The following is a 21,827-nucleotide window of genomic DNA, read 5'->3' on the forward strand; positions in this document are numbered from 1 at the left end:
CCAAAAAGAAGAAGAGAGGAGTTGTACTATATATAAAGGAGGAGCTGCAGCCAAAATTAATTTTAAGTGATGTAGAAGCCAGATATTTAGCGGTGGAAATAATTTGGAACTCAAAAAAGATATTGGTGATTGGAATTTATGCACCAAATGGTGCAAAAGAAAACTTTTTTAAGGACTTGCAAGGACAACTGGAGGAGTTGACTTATGACCAAATAATTATGGCATGTGACTTTAATGGAGTTACAAGCTTAGAAGACAAGAAATCTAAAATTGCACAGAAAAAAAAGAGGACTTTTGCCAAAGTCATTTTTTGCGATTAAAGAGCAAGAAAGTCTGGAGAATGTATGGAGGAGACAAAATCCTAAAAATAGACAATTCACCTTTTACTCTGCAAGACATTTTACATTATCAAGAATTGATATGATCTGGGCTTCCAAAGAATTGACGTTGTGGACTAGAGATATGGAAATTATGCTTAAGGTAAGCTCAGTTCATAACCGAATTATGTGGACATTCGGAAAAAATACTTAAAAAAGAGGATGGAGGATAAATGAAGACTTGCTGCCGATAGAAGACAACATGACGCTGCTGCGAAAGGAGACCAAATTCTTTATACAATACAACATAAACAAGGATGTGTCAACCTATAAGGTATGGGACATTTATAAAGCAGTAGTTAGAGGAATACTGATGGACTTAAATGGAAGAGATAGAAGGAGAAAAGAGAAAAAAGAAAAGAAATAATGGAAAAAATCAAAGCCAAAGAGGTGCAACTTAAGAAAAGGCCAGGGAAGAAGCGGATATATCAGGACATAAAAATATTGCAGGAGCAATTGACGGCAATGAGCAACAAAGAATTGGAGTGGAATTTGAAAAAAATGAACCAAAAGACATTTGAAGGGGCCAACAAACCTGGCAAATACCTAGCTTGGCAATTGAAAAAGAAAAAAGAGAAGAAAACTATAATTAAAATCCGAGAGGAAGATAGAACATTATTGGATCAAACAGCCATCAGTAAAGCCTTCTATAAATTTTATGCAAAACTGTACCATAAAAAGGATGTGAACAGGGGTTCAATAGAGGAGTACTTGGAGAAAATGAAACTACCAAAGATGTCGGAGGAATGGAAAGAAAAATTAAATAGAGAAGTAACAGAGGAAGAAATAAAAGAGGCCATCCAATCAACGAAATTAGGGAAAGCACTGGGACCAGACGGATTAACAGCAAAGTTCTATAAAGTGATGGCTAACGAATTGGCACCTTTTTTGAAAGAGGTAATGAATGAAACTATGCAAGGCCAAAAAATTCCTGATTCATGGAACGAAGCTAACATATCATTGATTACGAAAGATGGACTGGGCTTGACCAATGTTAAAAATTATAGGCCAATTTCGTTATTGAACAATGACTATAAAATATTTGCAAAAGTTTTGGCAGAAAGAATAAAAGGATGGCTGGTGGAATTTATTGCAGAGGAACAGGCAGGATTTTTACCTGATAGACAAATTAAAGACAATTTAAGGACAGTAATAAATGCTATTGAATATTATGATAAGCATTGTGATAGGGAAGTTGGTTTCTTTTTCGTGGATGCAGAAAAAGCTTTTGACAACTTGAACTGGGACTTTATGTTTGCCACTATGGAAAAGCTGCAAATGGGAGAAAGGTTCATACAAGCGGTTAGAGAAATTTACAGAAACCAAAGTGCAGCGATTGTACTGAATGAGGACTTAACTAAAAAATTAAAAATAAGTAAAGGAACAAGACAGGGTTGCCCTTTGTCTCCGTTGTTGTTTATTCTGGTTTTGGAAATATTGATGGTTCAAATACGAGAGGATGATAAAATCCGAGGTATAAAAATAAAAGAATTTTCCTACAAGGTCAGAGCATTTGCGGATGACATAATGTTAATAGTAGAAGATCCAATCGAAAACATGCCAAAGGTAATAGAGAAAATAAAGCATTTTGGAGATCTAGCTGGATTTTATGTGAATAAAAAGAAGTCCAAAATATTATGCAAGAATATGACTAAACAGAAGAAACAAGAACTAATGGTGATAACGGACTGTGAAGTAACTAATAAAGTAAAGTATTTGGGTATCGAACTGACTGCAAAAAATATAGACTTATTTAAAAACAACTATGAGAAATTGTGGATACAAATAGAAAGAGACTTGATAAAATGGAATAAATTGAATCTATCATGGTTGGGAAGAATAGCAGCAGTAAAGATGAATGTCTTACCACGAGTGATGTTCTTGTTGCAGACAATCCCAATTATTAGAGACTTAAAACAGTTTGATAAATGGCAAAGGAAAATTTCAGACTCTGTGTGGGCAGGCAAGAAACCACGCGTGAAAATGAAAGTACTACAGGATGCGAAAGAAAGAGGTGGCTTCCAACTGCCCAATATAAGACTATATTATGAAGCAATATGTCTGGTATGGTTAAAAGATTGGATAATGTTAAAAAATCGTAAATTGCTGGCCTTGGAGGGACATAAAAAATTATTTGGATGGCATGCATACATGTGGTATGATAAAGTAAAAGCAGACTCGATGTTTTTGCACCATTACATTCGGAGAAGCCTCTTCACAGTCTGGAAAAAATATAAGGTTTACATGGAAGATGGAATTCCTTCATGGGTGGTTCCGTATGAAGTAATAGATCCGAGAACTGTCGACAACAAGAAGCAGTGCCTAACATACAAGGAGATAACACAAGTACAACATTCAATGCTAAGAATAAAAACAGAAGAAGAGTTGTCTCCTTGCTATGGATGGTTCCAATATAGACAGATCAGAGATCTTTACAACTTGGACTGCTTAAAAGGAGGTATAAGAATGGAAAACTCTGAACTAGAAGAAGTGATGTTACAGGAAGGCAAGAAAGAAATATCTAAAATTTATAAATTACTTCTGAAATGGTATACAGAGGATGAAATAGTTAAAACCCAGATGGTGAAGTGGGCAATAAATTTTCATAAAGAAATAACAATGGAGGCATGGGAACACCTGTGGAAAAATACATTGAAGATTTCAACTTGTACGAATATTAAAGAGAATGTATATAAAATGATCTACAGATGGTATTTAACACCAAAGAAAATTGCGCTAGGGAATACAAACATGTCAGACAAATGCTGGAAATGTAAAAAGCATGAAGGATCACTGTATCATATGTGGTGGACCTGTGAAGTAGCTAAGCAATATTGGGTAGATATAATTGAAGTAATTAATGAGATTTTACAAATCCAAATAAACAAGAATCCTGAATTGTTGCTACTGAACTTGGGGATGGAAGCTGTTCCAATGCAGTATAGAACATTGCTATTTTACATGACTACAGCGGCAAGACTTTTGTACGCGCAGAAGTGGAAAGTACAAGAAATACCAACTATAGAAGACTAGATTTACAAATTGCTGTACATGGCAGAAATGGACAAAATGACAAGGAAGCTGATTGGGGGAAATTAAAACAATATTTAGAGAAAAAATGGGATGTGAAAGGAGAATTGTGGCAGTTTGAGAATTTCTAAAGGGTGGTGGTGTAAATGGAGGAGAGAAGTGACTTTACCATTAAGGGGGAAATTTAACTATGACAATCTAAGCTAATATTATGATTAAGAAAATTTGAAGTAAAACGGATACATTAGAAAATTTATATCATATATTATATATATTATGATGTATGGTGTTAGTATATTGCACTGTATACTATATAGGGATGCTATATTACAATGCATGCTAGGTTATATTGCATGGAATAGTATATAACAAATACTATATTGATAGTATATTGGATAGAGAACACGCATAAAAGAATTAGAACATGCTTAGAGTAAGAGATATTATAATTTATGTGTTATAGATAAATACATGTTATGTTATATTTCAATGCATGCTATGCTATGTTGTATGGTATAGTATACAGCAAATACTATATTGATAGTATAGTTGACAGAGTATTTGTATAAAAGAATTAGAATATGCTTAGAGTAAGAGATATTATGATCTATGTGTTGAAGAAAAATATAAGTGAAATAGTATTAAGCAATAAAAGGGGGTAAGGGTTGGAAAGCTGTTGGAAGTCAATAGGGAGGGGGGAGGAAAAGGGTGGGGAACAGAATTAATTAGATATGAAGGGAATGTATGTATTAAATTTAAAAATTTAAACTCACCAATAAAAATTAAAAAAAAAATTCAGAGGTGTTCATGAAAACTGGGCAGGAAAACAGGAGAGGGTATCTTAACTATTCTTCAAAGAAAATCTGTGTCCTTAGAAGAGTGGACATAGTTTTCCTTGTAGTCAGATTTTAAACACTTGTAATTATGCTACAATCACCAAATTAAAAGTTTTCAAGAGGGTGCCTCAAGGGTTTTAACGAATATAAAAATATAGCAAAGAGTCCCCCAAAAGGCAGGGTTGTCCAATATCACTATTATTGTTTATTATCACTTTGGAAATTTTGGCAGTGAGAATCAGGCAAGATAGAAGAATTGTTGGAATAAAGGAGGGGAAAGAGATATATAAAATGAAAAGCTATGAAGATGACGTGCTCATATCAGTGACGAATCCAAACAATTCTCTGACTTATGTAATGGAACAAATAGCAAGATTTGGACAATACTCTGGATACAAGTTGAATAAAAAGAAAACAAAGATAATGTTAATTTTGACAACGACAGAGGAACGAGAAGAGATTGAAAAAATAAATTGTGCTATTACTACAAGGTCAGTAAAATACTTAGGGATAAATGTATCAGCATGAAATGAAAATCTTTGTAAGGACAATTACCAAAAAGTCTGGACAAAAATTACTGAAGATTTGCAAGGATGGGGAAAATTGAATATTCTGTAGAAATATTCTACAATATAGAAAGAATCCCTGCTGTTAACATGAATATACTACCAAAACTGAATTTTTTATTTCAAATGATCCCAATTCACATCGACCAAAAGGCCTTAAATAAGTGGTGGAAAGCAATAAATGACTTCATATGGAAAGGGAAGAAATCAAGGATAAGATTTAAAGTACTACAGGATGACAAAAAAATGAGGAGGACTGGCAGTACCAAACATTAAATTGTATCACTGAGTGGTGGCACAAGTTTGGATAACAGTTTGGATTACAAATCCAAGCGGTAAGACATATTAAATTGGAGATAGTGGAAGCTAAAGAAGGCATTCATAATTATTTATGGCTTAAGAAATTACTCAGATCTATTCAAAAACAGGATGGGACCCATATATCAAGAGATGGGCTACTTAAAAGCATGGTTTCAATGCAGAAACAGACTGAGCCCACTGATTTCTCCGCTGATGTCACCAATAAATGCCCCTTATGATGCTGCCACTAGAAATAGAATTGATTAGCTTAGCTATGAATCAGTGATTGCTAAGAAAGGAAATGTAAAAACTTGGCAAGAAATTCAAGCTCAAGGCAAAAATATTCCTCGGCTGATGTATCACCAAACAGTATCAAGGTTAAAAGAACAAACTCTTAAAGACGGCTGTAGGCTAAGAGAAACAATAGAATTTGAATTATTAATATCTGGAGTTGAAGCATCTATTAAGGTAAATTTACAGAAATGGAACAAGTTAAAACCTATATGATAAAATAGATGAAAAACTTCAGAGAAACTATTCTGATGAACCAATGGGAAGATCTATGGACTAAGGATATTAAATTCACAGAATGTCAGTTACTAAGAGAGAACAGGTACAAAATGTATACTATTCCCAAAGACATTGCGAGAATCAGTAAGGATTACAGTGGGCAGTGTTAGAAATGTCAATGCATGGATGCAACATTTTATCATATGTGCTGGACATGTAAGAAAGTGCAAAAATACTGGATAAAGATACATGAAGAGATGCAGATTTTCAAGCTCAGGTTTGAGCTAAATCCAAAAACCATGCTATTAAACATTCTTCCAAATAATGTTACAAAAGAACTGGGAGACCTCTCTTGTTACATGGTGTCAGCAGCAAGAGTGTTATATGCAGCTAAATGGAAAACAGACACATGTCCTGATGTGTCAGAGTGGGTAGATAACATCTATGAATATGCGTCAGTGGCCAAACTAAAGGCTTATGTATATAATAGACCAATAGCTGAATTTTGCGGAAAATTGAAGGATTTCTTTGACTACTTAGGCTATAATTAAGATTAATTAAGGTAACTTGATGCAAAGATAAGAAGATAAAATACAGGGAAATGTTTTTTTTCTCCATTAATTTTATTGAGCAAGAAATACACACAGGACAAATAATAAAATTAAATTATAAAAAGCAGTAATCAAAACAGCACAACAACCTGTTACAGATCCAAGAATCACAATAAACAAACCTCTAAACTGGGTTGTATTAAGGGAATTACATCTTTAGTACTTAGAAAATCCAGGACTTGTTTCCATATTTTATCATACTTGAATAAAGGGACTACTGTATGTGAATCCCCCCAAAACAGATTATGCATAGTCCTACCCATCAAATATTGCTCCCATATTTTCTGGTACCATTCTTTGAGCAATGAACCCGTAATGGATTTCTAGTTCTTGACAATAACCAAATGACCCGAGGCAAATAATATTAAAAAAAAGGAATTCAATATTCCTATCCAGCAAAGAGTCGGCCCAGAAATCCAATAATAAAAATTCCTAGGTATATGGCAATGAGAGACCCAGCATGTTGGATATTTCATTATGAACCGCCCTCCAAAAGTCTTGGACAAGATGGCATTCCCACCACATATGTAGGGTCATGCCTTCCTGTTTACAAGATCTCCAACACAGAGGGCTCAAAGACCTGTTCATTCGATTCAATTTATGTGGCGTTAAGTACCAGTTGGACAACAACTTATAAAATTGGAGTTTAATATTCCAACAACGAGATTTGTTGGAGGAGGAGTTCCATATCTGTTTCCAATCAGGTTCCAAGAAGACTAGTTTCAAAGAATCAGACCATTTTTTGGTATGTATTGCCTTAGTAATAGTTTATAAAGGGTGGAAATGGTGCCCTGTTTACCATCATTCCCATTCCAAATTATTTCCTCAAAAGAGGTTAGTGGCCGAAGCAACTCCTTGGGCCTAATCAGATTAGTGATCAGATGTTTCAACTGAAAATACCTAAACTGAGACATCTTAATTCCAAATCTCTCTTCCATTGTGGATTTATGTAAGATTGCCCCATTTTTAATCCAATTAATAGTCATCGAAAACCCAGAGTATCTCCATTAAATTCACTTATAGGGAAAATGATTAATTATAATAGCGGAAATCAAAGTTTAGGTATAAGTAATTAAGAAGAGGGAAGGAGAGTTATTATATAACTGTTATATATTCTGATTGTATTCTTCTATCAGTTAAATCTAATTTCAAATGTACTTGTATAAATTTTTATGCACTTTCTACTGTAACATCTTTTCTTTTTGAATAAAATTTTTATACTTTTTAAAAAAGAGTTCCCTGAGAGAGGTTGGCTCACCGCTTGTTCTGAATGACTTTGGTCAGGTCTGATTCAGATATAGGCGTGCACTTAATAAGCCAAAGCATCTAATTAGCTTTCCTATATCAAATCATTTAACTCTTGGCAAAAGGTACACCACAAATAACATTTTAGGTTTGTTATTGAGTATAGCATACAACAAAATCTCTGCTTCCATTCTAAGCCTTTATTATTAAAACATGATTATTCAGCATTCTTAATATTAGCTCAATCAACAGAAAATCATACTATCCATTATAACTACATAGTTCATTAAAGGAAAGCAATTACATGAGTCCAAAAAAGTATCTTATCCAAAGATATGCAGGTCATAGGCAAGGAGCTAGGAAGAAGCTCCAAATCAATTCAGCTTCTCTTATTTATAGAGTTTCAGAACCATCTCCTAGCAATAACTCACTGTCCTGCTTCAGAAAGGCTCAGATTCTTGGATAATGTGAAGAGGCCCGGGCGGCGGGCCGGCCTCCTGCGAGTCCGCCATGGTACAGGCCCGGTGGGCAGGCTGGCGCGGGGCACCTGCCGGCGGGTTACCTCGTGCGCTTGTCCCCGAGAGGTGGGGCTCCGGCATGCGAGGCCTCAGACAGGGGCAAGCCGCCTTGGTTGCGTCACTGTGGGCTGGCTATTTCCCCTGGCAGCTGGCTCACCCTTTACAGCAGGGTGACCAGGCTGCTCCTCTCCTCCTCGGCCAGCGTCCCCGCCTCCCTTTTATCCCTTTTCCCTCATCAGCTCATCCCCACCCCTCACCCAGCCCCCAGCGCAAGGCCGATCACCTGGGCTAGGGCGGGGGCCAGCATCCAGCTCCACCTGTACCCAGGTGCGAGCCCTCTCTGCTCCCTCCCCCTGTGCCCAGTGGAAGCTCTGGCGGGGGCAGGGCTGTTGGACAGGCCTCTTGGCCTATCCCTTCCTGCGGCCCAGGGGGTGGCCCCGCCTCCGCCGCGCCAGGCCTGGTGCGCCTCCGCCTGGTACCGCCCCCTCTTCCAGCTGGGGCGCACTGCGGCAAGTCACCCCACTCGGCATCAGCCCCAGCCATCTGCCGCCAGTCCGGGGGTCGGGGGGTGCAGAGGCGGGCAGCCCTGGGCCGGCTCCATGGCACCCCGCTCCTCCAGGACTGCGGGCTCGGCCTTGCTCCTATCGCCCCATGCTTCGGTGCGGCACACCGCTCGTTGGCCTGGGCCACGGCTGCCTCCTCTTCCTCCGCAGCTGCTTCTCCCTCCTCTGGCGACCGGCGGGGGAGTGGGAGCCCTCGCCCCAGATGATTGTTGGCATCGGGGGGGTGAGGGTTCGTGGCAGCGAGTCCAGGGGGCTTCCTCCAGGTGGGGGGATGCCCGGTCCTAGACACACACAATCCCCTTGGGACCGGAGCGTGGGGGCCCTCCTCTTCGTGCATCTGGGACATGAAGTCGACGTTCACGTGGCACCGGCCTGGGCGATGTCTCGTCACAAAGCTAAAAGGCAAGAGGGACAAATACCACCTTAAAACCCGGGCGTTGTGATCCTTCATCTGTGCCATCCACAGGAGAGGCGCGTGGTCGGTCACCAACGTGAAGGGGTTGTTGGTGAGGTAGTACTGGAGGGCCCCGATCGCCCACTTGACGGTCAGGGCTTCCTTCTCCATGGCGGCGTATTTGCGCTCTGCGTCCTGGAGCTTGCGGCTTATAAATAGGACTGGCCATTCCTGCTCATCGACAACCTGGGACAGCACCGCCCCGAGACCCGTGTTGGACGCCTCCATTTGGACCGTGAAGGGTTTGTCAAAGTCCGAGTTCTGGAGCACCGGGGCCCCAGACAGGGCTGTGTGGAGGTCGTGAAAGGCACAGTCGCTGCTGGGGTCCCAGCGGATCTTGGTTGGCTGCTCCTTCCGTAGGAGGTCAGTCAAGGGGCTGGTGAGGGTGGAAAAGTCCCGCACGAATTTACCGTAGTATCCTGCCAGCCCCAGGAACTGCCGTAGCTGATTCTTTGTCGCGGGGCGTGGGCACTGCTCCAGCGTAGCCACCTTCTCGGGAAGCAGCCGCAGCTGGCCCTTGCTGACCAGGAAGCCCAGATACTTCACCTCGCAGAACCCCAGGCGGCTTTTCCCTGGGTTGGTGCATAGACCCGCCGCCTGCAGGGCTTGTAGGCCCTGCTGGAGGTGCTGGAGGTGGGTGGGCCAGTCGGGGCTGAAAATAAAGATGTCATCGATGTAGGAAGCCGTGAACCCATGGCATTGGGCCAGCACGGTATCCACTAGCCGCTGGAAGGTGACAGCCACCCCGTGCAGCCCGAAGGGCATCGTCCTGAATTGGAACAGCCCCGGGGGGTCATGAAGGCTGTCTTTTCTTTGTCCTCAAGTCGAATGGGCACCTGCCAATAGCCTTTTGTAAGATCTAGGGCCAACAAATAGCGTGCAGCCCCCAGCTGGTCAATAAAGACGTCAGCGTGGGGCATGGGGTAAGCGTCAAACTGCACGATGCGGTTGACCTCCCAAAAGTCCACACAGAATCGAACTGCGCCGTCGGGCTTTGGGACCAGCACAATGGGGCTGCGCCATGCACTATGGGAGGGTTCGATAACCCCAAGTGAGAGCATGTCCGCCACTTCCCAATCCACTGCCTCCCATTGTTTCCGGGGCAGGGGTCTCCAGGGTGCCCGTACAACCTGCCCTGCGGGAGTCGGGATGGAGTAGGCCACCAGAGCAGTGGCACCTGGAGTTTTGGAGAAGACCCCAGGGTAGTCCTGTAGGAGGTCCTGCACCTCCTGGCGCTGTGCGAGCTCCAGGGCTTCATCCAGCTGGGGCCCCTCCGTTGCTGCCGGCCCCGGGGTCCAGAGCAGGTGGCCGTCTGAGGGCGCTAGGGGGTCCCGGGTAGGTGGCACCCCTCCTGGGGTCGCTCCCGCCACTCTTTGATATTGTTGACATGCAGCCTCTTGGTCTGTCGTCAAGAGGGGCCCCACCAGACGAGGTAGGACAGGGGCCCCAGCACCCGGACAACAGTGAAGGGCCCGCGCCAGGGGTCCCCTTCCAGGCAGGGCCCAAAGACCCGACGGTTGATGAGCACCTTATCACCCTCGCGAAAGCTGTGGAGGTGGGTCCCCTGGTCATACCAGGTCTTTTGGGCCTCCTGCACCTTCTCCAAGTTCTGTTCAGCCACGTCCTGGGTGACCTCCAGGCACTGCCGCAGCTGCTGCGGGTACTCAGGGACTGGGCAGCCCAGCTGCTCCTGGGGGGGGGGGCTCCACTGTCCCTCCACGACCCCGAGGATTCCGCGAGGGTGCCGCCCATACAGGAGCTCGAAAGGGGTGTAGCCGGTGGAGGCTTGCGGTGTCTCCCAGATGGCAAAGAGCAGGGGGTCGACCATTAGGTCCCACTGCGTCGGTTTGTTGTGGGCCAACTTCCGGAGCATTGCTTTCAGGGTTTGATTGAACTGCTCCAGCAGGTCATCGGTTTGTGGGAGATAGATGGTGGTAAACACCTGCCAAATCCCGAAGGTGGCGCAGAGCTGGTGAATCATGGCGGCCGTGAAGGGTGTCCCGCAGTCTGTTATGAGTTCCCTGGGTAGCCCCACTTGCGCGAAGAACCGTATGAGGGCTCGGGTCACCCCGGCTGTCTGCATGGACCCGAGGGGGACGGCATCCGGGTAGCGGGTAGCGTAGTCCATTAGTACCAGGAGGAACCAGCAGCCCCGGGCCGTCTTTGGCAGGGGCCCCACAAAATCCATGGCGACCCGCTCGAAGGGAGTGTGGATGACCGGCAGTGGAGAAAGCGGACTGGTGGCCTGCTGGCATATGGAACACGTGCGGCAGAATGCCCGCACTTCCTGGGCCACAGAGGGCTAAAAGAAGTGGGCCAATACTTGCACTAGAGTGTTGGTGGGCCCCTGATGGCCCGCCCAGGCGTGGTCATGGGCGAGGGCAAGTACCGTGGCCCTAAACTCCTGGGGGACCAGGAGCTGGCAGGTTTCCACCCCCCGGGTGCTGATCAAGTGGTACTATCCCCCCGCCTCCTTGACGATCCGCGGGTAGCAACTGGCCCGTCTCTCGTCGTGGACCGCTCCATCATTTACCGCCACATTGTCACGTAGGGGCCCTAGGGAGGGGTCCGTCTCCTGCACGTCCTGGAAAGCAGGGTCTGCTTGCCACACCTGGTGAGGGATGTCCATCCCCGGTTTGCCGGGGCTAGCCGGGAAGACTGCTTTGTCAACTGTGACCCGCGCCTGCGTGGTGGTCCGGGGCTTCTGGAGCTGCCTGGCGAACCCTGGCGCATCTCGCCCCAGCAGCATGGGGTATGGCAGGGCCGGGACGCGGGCTAGTTCCATCTCCCACTGCTGCCCCTGGCACCGCACAGGCCCTCTTACAACCAGGTATTCCTCGGAGTGGCCGTGGAAGCAGGCCACGACGGCTTGGCGAACCACGGGGAGATCGGCGGGCAGCAAACAGGTCCTGATCATGGAGACCAAGCTGCTGCTGTCGAACAAGGCTGAGAGCTGCTGGCCGGTGACCTCCATGAGTACCAAGAGCGGGAGCGGCCAAGGAGCTTGGGCCGTCATCTGCATGGTCTCCTCCCACCCAGCGTTGCACTCCATCAAGGGACAGTCCTGCATCAGGTGTCCTTTTTGTCGGCAGCAGAAGCATGGCCCACGGTCGGCGGCCTCTCTGGTTCCCAGGCCCTCCCGGGGGCCGAGTGCTGGTGGTCAGGGCCAGCTGGGGGTGCCTCCTCCCTCAGATCGGAGACCCTTCCCCCGGGCGGCATCTGGGGACCCGCCGCCAAGACCTTGCAGCACGGCGCGGGCCCGGCCGGGGTTGGTGGCCTCCTCCCGGCCGGTGGCGGGCCTTTAGGTGTCTCCTGCCACTCCGTTGCCATGAAATTTTCAAGGCGCGCGGTGGCCTCCTTGAGGCTTGCAGGCTTGCTGCAGGCCACCCAGTACTGTGCCCGCGGGTGCATGATATTGAGGAGCTGCTCCAAGACGACCTGGTCTACGATGGCCTTCTCCCCCTCCATCACTGGTCGAAGCCAACGGTAGGAAGCGTCTCGCTGGGCCGTGACCAGCCCCCAGGGCCAATCGCTCTTCTTGTAGAGCATCCCCCGGAACCACTGGCAATAGGTATCCGGCGTGATGGCGTAGCAGTCGAGGATGGCCTCCTTTAACTTTGGGTAGTCCGCCCCTTCCTCTTTGGGCAGCACCTTCAGGGCCACCAGGGCCTCCCTGGTGAGATAGGGCCCCTCTATAAAAGTCCACTGCGCCAGAGGCCATTGCGCCGGAAGGCGTCGACGTCATCTTCAGGGCCCAGCTTAGTAAGCTGGAAATGGGCGTGCCAGCCCGGATGGCCTCCTCCAGCCCCGGGGCCTGTGCCACCTCGCATGTCGCTCATCACGCAGCTCAGGTCCTGGAGAAGAGCGGCTTGAGCGTTCCACTGCCAGGTCCTGTAGGATCCGCCCCTGCTGCTCGGCCTGTTGAGCTGTGATGTCGTGCATCAGCCAGCCCTGCTGCTCACCAGCCACTGCCTGAATTGGGCCAGGTCCAGGGTCGGGTGCGGGTTGGGGCTACCTGCGGCGCCGCTGGCAGGGTTGGAGTCCATGGTGCTGCAGGCCCCGGGAAGGTGGGCGGCCGGAGAAAGGTGCGGCTGCTGGTCCATCCTGCAGGGGTGGGCAGGCGTGGGCGAGGCTATACCAAGTGCCCGCATTCTCCACCACGTTGTGAAAAGGCCCGGGCGGCGGGCCAGCCTCCTGCGAGTCTGCCATGGTACAGGCCCGGCGGGCGGGCTGGTGCAGGGCACCTGCTGGCAGGTTACTGAGTGCACTGGTCCCCGAGGGGTGGGGCTCCAGCATGCGAGGCCTCAGACAGGGGCGAGCTGCCTTGGTTGCATCACTGTGGGCTGGCTATTTCCCCTGGCAGCTGGTTCACCCTTTACAGCAGGGTGGCCAGGCTGCTCCTCTCCTCCTCGGCCAGCGTCCCCGCCTCCCTTTTATCCCTTTTCCCTCATCAGCTCATCCCCACCCCTCACCCAGCCCCCAGCGCAAGGCCGATCACCTGGGCTAGGGCAGGGGCCAGCATCCGGCTCCACCTGCACCCAGGTGCGAGCCCTCTCTGCTCCCTCCCCCCGTGCCCAGTGGAGGCTCTGGCGGGGGCAGGGCTGTTGGACAGCCTCCTGGCCTAACCCTTCCTGCGGCTCGTGGGTGGCCCTGCCTCCGCCGCGCCGGGCCTGGTGCGCCTCCGTCTGGTGCCGCCTCCTCTCCCAGCCGGGGCGCGCCGCGGCGAGTCGCCCCACTCGGCGTCAGCCCCAGCCATCTTCTGCTGGTTCGGGGGTCGGGGGTGCAGAGGCGGGCGGCCCTGGGCCGGCTCCATGGCGCCCCGCTCCTCCGGGGCTGCAGGCTCGGCCTTGCGCCCATTGCCGCTGGACCCTGTGCCGTGGCGCGGCACACCGCTCGTTGGTCTGGGCTGCGGCCACCTCCTCTTCCTCCGCGGCCGCTTCTCCCTTCTCCGGCGGCGGGCGGGGGAGCAGGAGCCCTCGCCCCAGGTGAGTGTCGGCGTTGGTGGAGGGGGTGAGGGGTCGTGGCAGCGAGTCCAGGGGGCTTCCTCGGGGTAGGGGGGAGGCCCGTTCCCGGACAGATAACTATCTTCTAATTTCAAACACAAGATAAAGTTACTGGTCTTTGAAACGTCTTCTCAAAGGTACATAAAAATAGTTAATTCATTTTAGCTACATTTTATCTTCACAAAGTCTAGGTAAAATTAGTTTCACAAGTTTCTTATACATATGAAATATCTTTTCACCCTCAAACAGTACACCTATCCTTGAGTTATATCTATTGATAGGGGTTAGAAGGCTGTTCTAATCTATACAAGGCCATATAACTGTGTTACTGTCACCCAAATGGGGGTCACTCACCTTGTGAGTTGGGATAATTAGCATTCAAGGAAATACAGCGAGGGGGGTAACGGATCTCCACCAATGTATACCAGGAATATTCCCTTAGAGAACTCTCAAATAGGCAGGTATTCTACAGAAGTTGAGACAATGGCCATTTCCACATACGTTGAATAATGCATTTTCAATACACTTTAGCAATCCTTTGGAAGTGGATTTTTTGTTCCACACATGGAAAAGCAGTTCCAAATGTTCACTAAAGAGTATTGAAAGTGGATTATCCAATGTGTGTGGAAGCAGCCAATAAATTAGGAGAGGCTTAATGGCTCTACCTGGGGTGGACCAAAGGTGCGAATGGGGTTTGACAACCCAGCAGTTGCTGGATGGGGACAGCCTTCAGGTTCACTGAATAGCTCTGATTAGGATAGGTCGGTGGAGGAAGAGAGGAACAGTGTTGACAAGATTAACTGGGAGTTCTTAGGAGATTTCTTTGTTCTTAACCATGTCTTAATGGGGGGGGGGCATCAGCTAGCTAGACTATCTAAGACTCACATTCTGGTAATTTTCCAGCTCCAGCCAGACTGGGAACCATTCTGCCTTGCTAGGCAGTGCCATGTGCTCATGGCATATGAGGAAGGGGTTTATGATATTTCATACTCATAAACTGCCCTTGTCGGTGTGAGGGAGGGGTCTGATTGATAACATTACTTCTCTGTTTCATGTCCCTCTCTAAGTATTGTTCTATTGTAGGCCTCTAGACTCCCTTTGTGGCATGTTTAGCTATGAGGCAAGGCTAGCCCTGGTTTTGTGTGCAAAAATCTCTTCTATGATTTTCTTGGTCAAATTCAGGAACAGTTCCCCTATATTTCTGGTTATATCCACGATAGGTAGAGCCATATTTTTTCACATTCCGTTATTTTAAACTTTTTCATCCACAAATACGCTATGTCTTTTCTGTTTGGAGGCCATCCAAGGCAGCTAACAGTCAACAAAAGGCATACAACATATAATCAGTTTAAAAAAAAAAACCAAAACAGTGAAATACATTAAAAAGGCACCAATCATTAAATGCATGGAATGTCTTCTGGAATAGGTGCTTTTAAAAATTTTACTGGAAATTCTTTATGGAAAGTGCCAGCCCCCCAAGGAGGGAGTTTCACCTTTTAGGAGCAGTGGCTGAAAAGCCTTTTCAACCTCTCTATCAGCTATATCTCAGACAATATGGCAAGTACTCCTTCAGTGACTTCAGGACTCCTGTAAGTTCAAAATGGCACCCCTTTGTCAAATTCTGTCTCCCCACATAATGAGTAAGAAATGAGAGCTTGTTCTAAACCAGGGGTCCCCAACCTTTTTGGTATGGTGACCCACAAGTCCAAATTTACTTCATATGGTGACCCACCCAGGGCTGGCCCAAGAGATTGAGAAGGTGTGGGGGGGGGGGCGTGTTGAGAAGATGGCAGGTGTTGTCAAAGATTTAATTACTCTTTCATCATCATTTGATCACCCTGAGCTGGATAGCCCAGGTGAGCCTGATCTCATCAGATCTCAGAAGCTAAGTGGGGATGACTTTGGTTAGTAATTAGGTGGCAGACCTCCAAAGAAGAGCAGGGCTGCCGAGGCAGGCAATTTGTTAGTCTCTTGCCATGGAAACCCCAGCAGGGGGTTGCCATAAGTCAGCTATGACTTGACAGCAATCTCTACCACCATCATTTGATCACATTACTAGTTGTGACCATTTTTGGCAGAAATTCAGGATAACCATCATCAAGTGCAGTCCTAAGAAGAGTTACTCCAGTCCAAGCCTATTGGAGTAACTCTGCTTAGCACTGATAGATAAAATATTTTCCATTTCTAATTAAAAAAATTTCAACAGAGGTTGAAATTCATATGGATTCTGATGACCAGCTTCCTGGTCCAAAAGTCACTACTAGAGAAGTCGATGTGGGGATACGAGGGACTGTCTTGCAGTGGCTCGTCTCTTTTCTCCATGGTCGAGGACAGAAGGTGGCGTTTGGGGAGAAATTGTCATCCCGCCACCCTTTGGTGTGCGGGCTTCCACAGAGAGCAATACTTTCCCCATTATTTAACATCTATATGTGCCCTCTTGCCCAGTTGGTATGAACTTTTGGACTTGGGTGTCATCAATATGCAGATGACACCCAGTTGTATCTGATGATGGATGGATGGCCCGACTCAGCCCCAGATGTCCTGGAACATGCTTTTGCAGCCGTGACTGGTTGGTTGAAGCAGAGTCAGCTGAAACTAAACCTGACGAAGATGGAGGTCCTGTACTTGAGCCATGGGGGATTAGGTTTGGGACTCCGGCTCCTGGCCCTCAATGGGGCACCGTTAGTGCCAGTTCTGAGGGTTAAGAGCCTGGGGGTGATCTTGGATGCCTCCCAGAAAATGGAGGCACAGGTCATAGCGGTTGTCAGGTCCTCTTTTTTCCATCTGTGGCAGACCAGGCAATTTGTTCCTTACCTGCCAACCCATGACTTAACTATAGTGATCCAAGCAACAGTCATCTCTAGGCTGGATTACTGTAACTTGCTCTACGCGGGGCTGCCCTTGAGCCTGACCCGGAGATTACAGCTGGTACAAAATGCAGCGGCGCGTCTTATTACAAGAGTGCCAAATAAGGCACATATAACACCATTCTTACCCGAGCTGCATTGGTTGCCAGTGGAGTACCAGATTAGATTCAAGGTTCTGATATTGACCTATAAGGCCCTGTGTGGATTGGGACCAACGTATCTATGAGGCCATCTCTCCCCATATATTCCCCGGAGGACACTCCAATCAGGGGACAAACAGCTGTTGGTGGCCCACTTAGCCTCGACTAAAGCCAAGGCCTTTTCGGTCCTGGCTCCCACCTGGTGGAACGCTCTGGCATATGGCTGAGGCTGGGCCTCCACCAGCCTGAAAAAAGGGGTGTATAAATTCTTAACCCTCCCTGTGAAGGCTGTCCACCATCCTGTTTTAAATGTGTGTGGATTTTTATTGTATTTTAATATGTTGTTTTTATTGTATTTTGTATTTTAATATGTTGTTATCTGCCCTGAGCCCGCTCGCAGGGAGGGTGGAATAGAAATAAGTAAGTAAAATAAATCAGGCAAGAGCATCTGGTGTCTCATTCATTTAGTGAAATAAGTGTCACATTTGGTATACTAAAAGGGGATTGTTCCTTGTTCCTTGTTAAAATTGAGGATAATAAATTAGCTATTCTGCTTTATAAAGATAAATGGTCATATTAACAGAAAATCCTCCAGATTTATGAAGACAGCCTAGAAAATATTAGTAATTACTCTTTAGCAGGCCATCTAGCCATTAATTGTGCTATCAAGAAGATAATACGATATACTATGTTGTTGTTTTATTTTGATTTTATTGAATATATTATGCTTTGTATTGGTATTGTTTTTTAACTGATATAATTGTTTATGATATGAACTGCTTCAAGCTCTTAATTGAAGAGGAGCAGTATAAAAATCAAATCAGTCAATCAATTAACAAAAAAAATAGGGGGTCACTTAGCTAATCAAGTTGATTCACTCTAACAGCTAGAATTTGGTAAACACAGGAACTGTATTAAGATTAAAACTGTTACCATCACTAATGCAATTGTTCCTGTTTTTAGAAACAAAGGAGGAAATTTGACCTCCAAAAAGGTCCTCTGCCTTTTTGAATCACCCAGTTGTCACCTATTTAATTTAATTTAATTTAATTTATTATATTTATATTCCGCCCTCCCCGCTTTCGCAGGCTCAGGCTATGTGTTACGTCAGTTTGAGTTCCGGCTAAATTACACACATGACACCTTTTTGGGTTGAAAATGGCCACAACTTTATTGATTACAGCTAGATGGAGAATTGGCCTGGCATCTGGGCATGGATCCCTGTTGGCATCGGAGGGCCTGCCTGCTGCCCGATGCATATCCTGCCAGCCCCATGCTGGCACACCACGGCAAGCGTTCTGCTGCCACCAGCCATGCTGGGTGACCGCTGCCTCCCGATCTGTCAGGGTGAGCAGTCCCAATGCCCCACTCACCCTATTGGGATTTGGCCCAGTGCCTCAAACCCCCTATAGGAGGAAGGCCAAAGGCCCAACTCCCGCCAACGCTCCAACTGCTGCATCCAAAAAAAGTTGGAGCCACTCCCCTCCCTCAGGATTCCCAACTCTGATAACCAGAGGAAGGCAAAAAAAAACCCCAAGAGGCCCCGGCCTCTTAGAATAGATCTCGGAATAGATCTTATCTTATATAACATTTTATAATACTATCACATGAAATGCACAATTCTAGCCTTTCCTCCCTCAATTATGTTTCAGGATACAGATCTTTTGTGACCTTTTTAATAATAATTCTTGTTTGGCTTAGACTCACAAACTGTTAAGGAAATGTGAATTCTCACAGGAATTCCCTTTGGACCGAAGCCATTTCTTTGGAGATGCACTCCTTAAAATTAGACTTCTAGGTACATGAATTAGATCTATGAATTTGATCTAGCAAGTCAGGTTTCTCTAATCCTGCCCCCCTTCACTTGTTGTACATGATTTGAACAAATTGTGTGTTGGAACAGAGTCCTCATTGCTGACAGTCTATCCTCTGCTTCTAGCAGCTGAAGTCAATGGTGGACTCTTCATTCACGTCCCACATTCTGAAAAGACTTGCCAGTCGAGTACAGAAAATTATTTGCATGATGTTTTACATTGTTGTTTGCATATGAGGCCATTTAAATAGTTATCAAGGCATGTTTAGCAATGTGTAAACTCCCTAGCAGGAACATATCTACATCAGCGGACAGTACCCAATGGCTTAGTCTTAGTACCCTGTCCCTACCAAGGCATCTCTGAGCTATTTCTTATCACAAAGCCCTATAATCTGGGTAGAAAACCTCCTGTCTAATACAGTCTTGCATCATTTGTGGAAAGCCAGGAAGGTGGGAGCTTTCCTGACCTCCTCAGACAGCCTCTTCCATAAGGTGGGGGCCACCACAGAGAAAGCCCTGTGAGGGCAGCTGTTGATTTTGCCCAAATGCACGGTGCTATCTGCAGAAGGCCCAGTTCAGACGAGTGAAGCTGTTGTGGTGGATCATGGGGGAGAGGTGGTCACTCAGATATGAGGGGCCAAGGCCATAAAGGGCTTTGAATGTGATACTCATCATGACCTTGCATTGAGTCTGGTAACTGATGGGCACCCAATGGAAGTGACTGCAGAATGGGAGTGGTACGTATGCTCCATCTAGCTCCTGAGAGTAAATGGACTGCAGCATTCTGCACCAACTTTTTGTTTGTCCCCTCCCTCCTCCCTTCTCCTAACCATCTAGCCAATTAGGACAAGATGGGAAGTGAATAAATACCATTCATTCTTTTTGTTTTTTCATCTTCTCCCCACCCCCCTAGGGCTGCCAGACCCCCAGTGGGGGCGGGGGATCCCCCGCCCCCACCCTCTCACCCCCGCCCCTACTTACCTGGCCAGTGGGGGGTGCGCACCTTCCATGCGCACCCCCCTGCGGTGCTGCACGCCCCCGCGCACAGCCACTGCCAGGATGCCTGTTTGGGCCTGGATCGGGGCCACTGCGGAGCGCGGGAGCAGTCCTGCGCTCTGCAGGAGCCCACAACGGGCCCGATCCGTGCCAAAACGGGCCCAATCTGCACCAAAATGGGCCTGATCCGTGCCCGTTTTGGCGTGGATCAGGCCCGTTTTGGGCTGCTGCGAAGTGCAGGAGCGTTCCTGCGCTCCGCAGCAGCCCCCAACGGCACAAGCCAGGGGGCTGCGTGATGACGTCACTTTGAAGGAGCGTGCCCCCCCCAGGTAAGAGCCAGGTCCCAATCTCCTGCTGGGAGATTGAGGGGGCCTGGCAACCCTACACCCCCCCAGCCAACCAATGGGTAAGGAGGTGGGAAGAGGCTCTCTCTTTCTCCCCCCCCTTACATCCTCTGGGGTCTGGGATGCATTTTCATAATCTCAAGCGCCCTAATGATTATGTCCCCAGGACTCAAGAACAGAGACTCAGTGCCTCGGGCCCTCCAGGGGGGAAATCACATTGGTTCAGTGGGAATGTCACAATGAAAATGAACATCGGTAATAATGGTTTAAATGAAAACAGCCAACATTTTTGACATTAAAATGTATCAAAAACTAAAACAAGAAAAATACACTGTGGAGAAGAGATGCCCACTTCATGTTCCTAGTACCAGGCCATTTTAGTTCTCACCTAAGTGGAATGTGCAGCACATTGGGAGATGAAATAGCTGAAGAAATCTGAAGAAAGCCAAAAGAGGTTCAGTAAAAAATGCTGGCTGTTCCACATCCCGGTCTTACAATACATTTTCACAACAGCTTTCTGTCCTATTGTTTCAAGGTGTCTTCCAGGAAAGCTAACTTCTTTGCATGTTTTTCCCCCTCCTAGGTTATCTACTGATTTCAAAACACCACAGAACGCTTCAATAAATATGCAACTGCCTTCAAGAGAGAGAAGCTCTTATTTCAATGATGTGGTTCAAAAGGACATGGCTGGCTATCCGTCTCCAAGAGCCAGTTCCGTTCCCATCATTCCCTCAGTGGGCTTGGAGGAAGCCTACATGCAGACACAAAACGTTTCAGACCCCACAGGCCTCACGTGGTGCAAAAACTCCTATTCCACTGAACTTGTCAACGTGAGTGCCCCCGCCAGAAGTTGTCTTATTGCAGAACAACAAGAAGTAAAAATATTATTAGAAACTGTCCAGAAGCAGATCCGGATCCTGACCGATGCCAGGAGGTCAGAGGACTTGGAACTGGCGAGTGCTGACACGGAGAACAGCACCAGTGAAAACACAGCTTTTCTGCCTATGAGCCCCTTGGCAAAACTGGAGCGAGAGGCACAATTTGTCTTAAAAAGTGAAACGCAAAGAGACTCAACATTGATTAAGTGACTTTAACCTGGGAGGAAGGGGAGGGGGGCAGGGGTGGGGGGAAATGTACGGATCTGTGCATTTGAAGCTTTGCTAAAAACAGGAAAGAGAGGAAATTAAATACAAATTATTTATATGCATTAATTTAAGAGCATCTACTTAGAAGAAACCAAATAGTCTATCGCCCTCATATCAGTGTTTTTTAACAAAATATTTTTTTAAAGGGAAAGAGAGGCACCAAGAGGAATAGTACTTAAGCAGAAGTTCTGGATTTATTTTCTTTCTTTCTCCCCCCAGTCCTTTCTGTTGCTTCCTCCAGGTTTACGTGTCCAATGTCACAATCCATTCTACAAATGTGTTCAAAGGTTCAGTCTGGCGCCATCCATAGATTTATGAATTTCCACAACAGTGCTACTCAGCACTGTTTGTTGGGAAGGTCTCCTGCACGTGCTGCATGGAAATTATCGAGAACGTAGTTATTGCACATACCAAACTCCCATTCATTTCAATGGGCTTGATATTTTCATTCTCTTGTGCCCTGTGGCAATGATTTTCTGCACCTTTTAACCAGATGTGCAAAGTTCCTC

At 46.7% G+C, this 21,827-nt stretch overlaps 1 protein-coding gene across 4 annotated transcripts in view; it reads left to right on the forward strand.

The window, feature by feature from the left end:
• Nucleotides 1–21,261, forward strand: part of NRG3 (neuregulin 3) — a 972,861-nt gene extending 951,600 nt beyond the window's left edge. For 3 of the 4 annotated variants that reach the window (XM_054983168.1, XM_054983167.1, XM_054983166.1), the window contains 3 exons: nucleotides 5,883–5,902; nucleotides 6,682–6,692; nucleotides 20,785–21,261. In XM_054983168.1, the coding sequence (XP_054839143.1) occupies nucleotides 5,883–5,902; nucleotides 6,682–6,692; nucleotides 20,785–21,261 (508 nt within the window). Of the gene's footprint in view, nucleotides 1–5,882; nucleotides 5,903–6,681; nucleotides 6,693–20,756 lie in introns of all 4 variants that reach the window. The other variant, XM_054983165.1, reaches the window with a different exon arrangement.
• Nucleotides 21,262–21,827: the final 566 nt, after the last annotated feature.

The sequence above is a fragment of the Eublepharis macularius genome, chromosome 6 (assembly GCF_028583425.1).
Source record: "Eublepharis macularius isolate TG4126 chromosome 6, MPM_Emac_v1.0, whole genome shotgun sequence".
Lineage (NCBI taxonomy): Eukaryota > Metazoa > Chordata > Lepidosauria > Squamata > Eublepharidae > Eublepharis > Eublepharis macularius.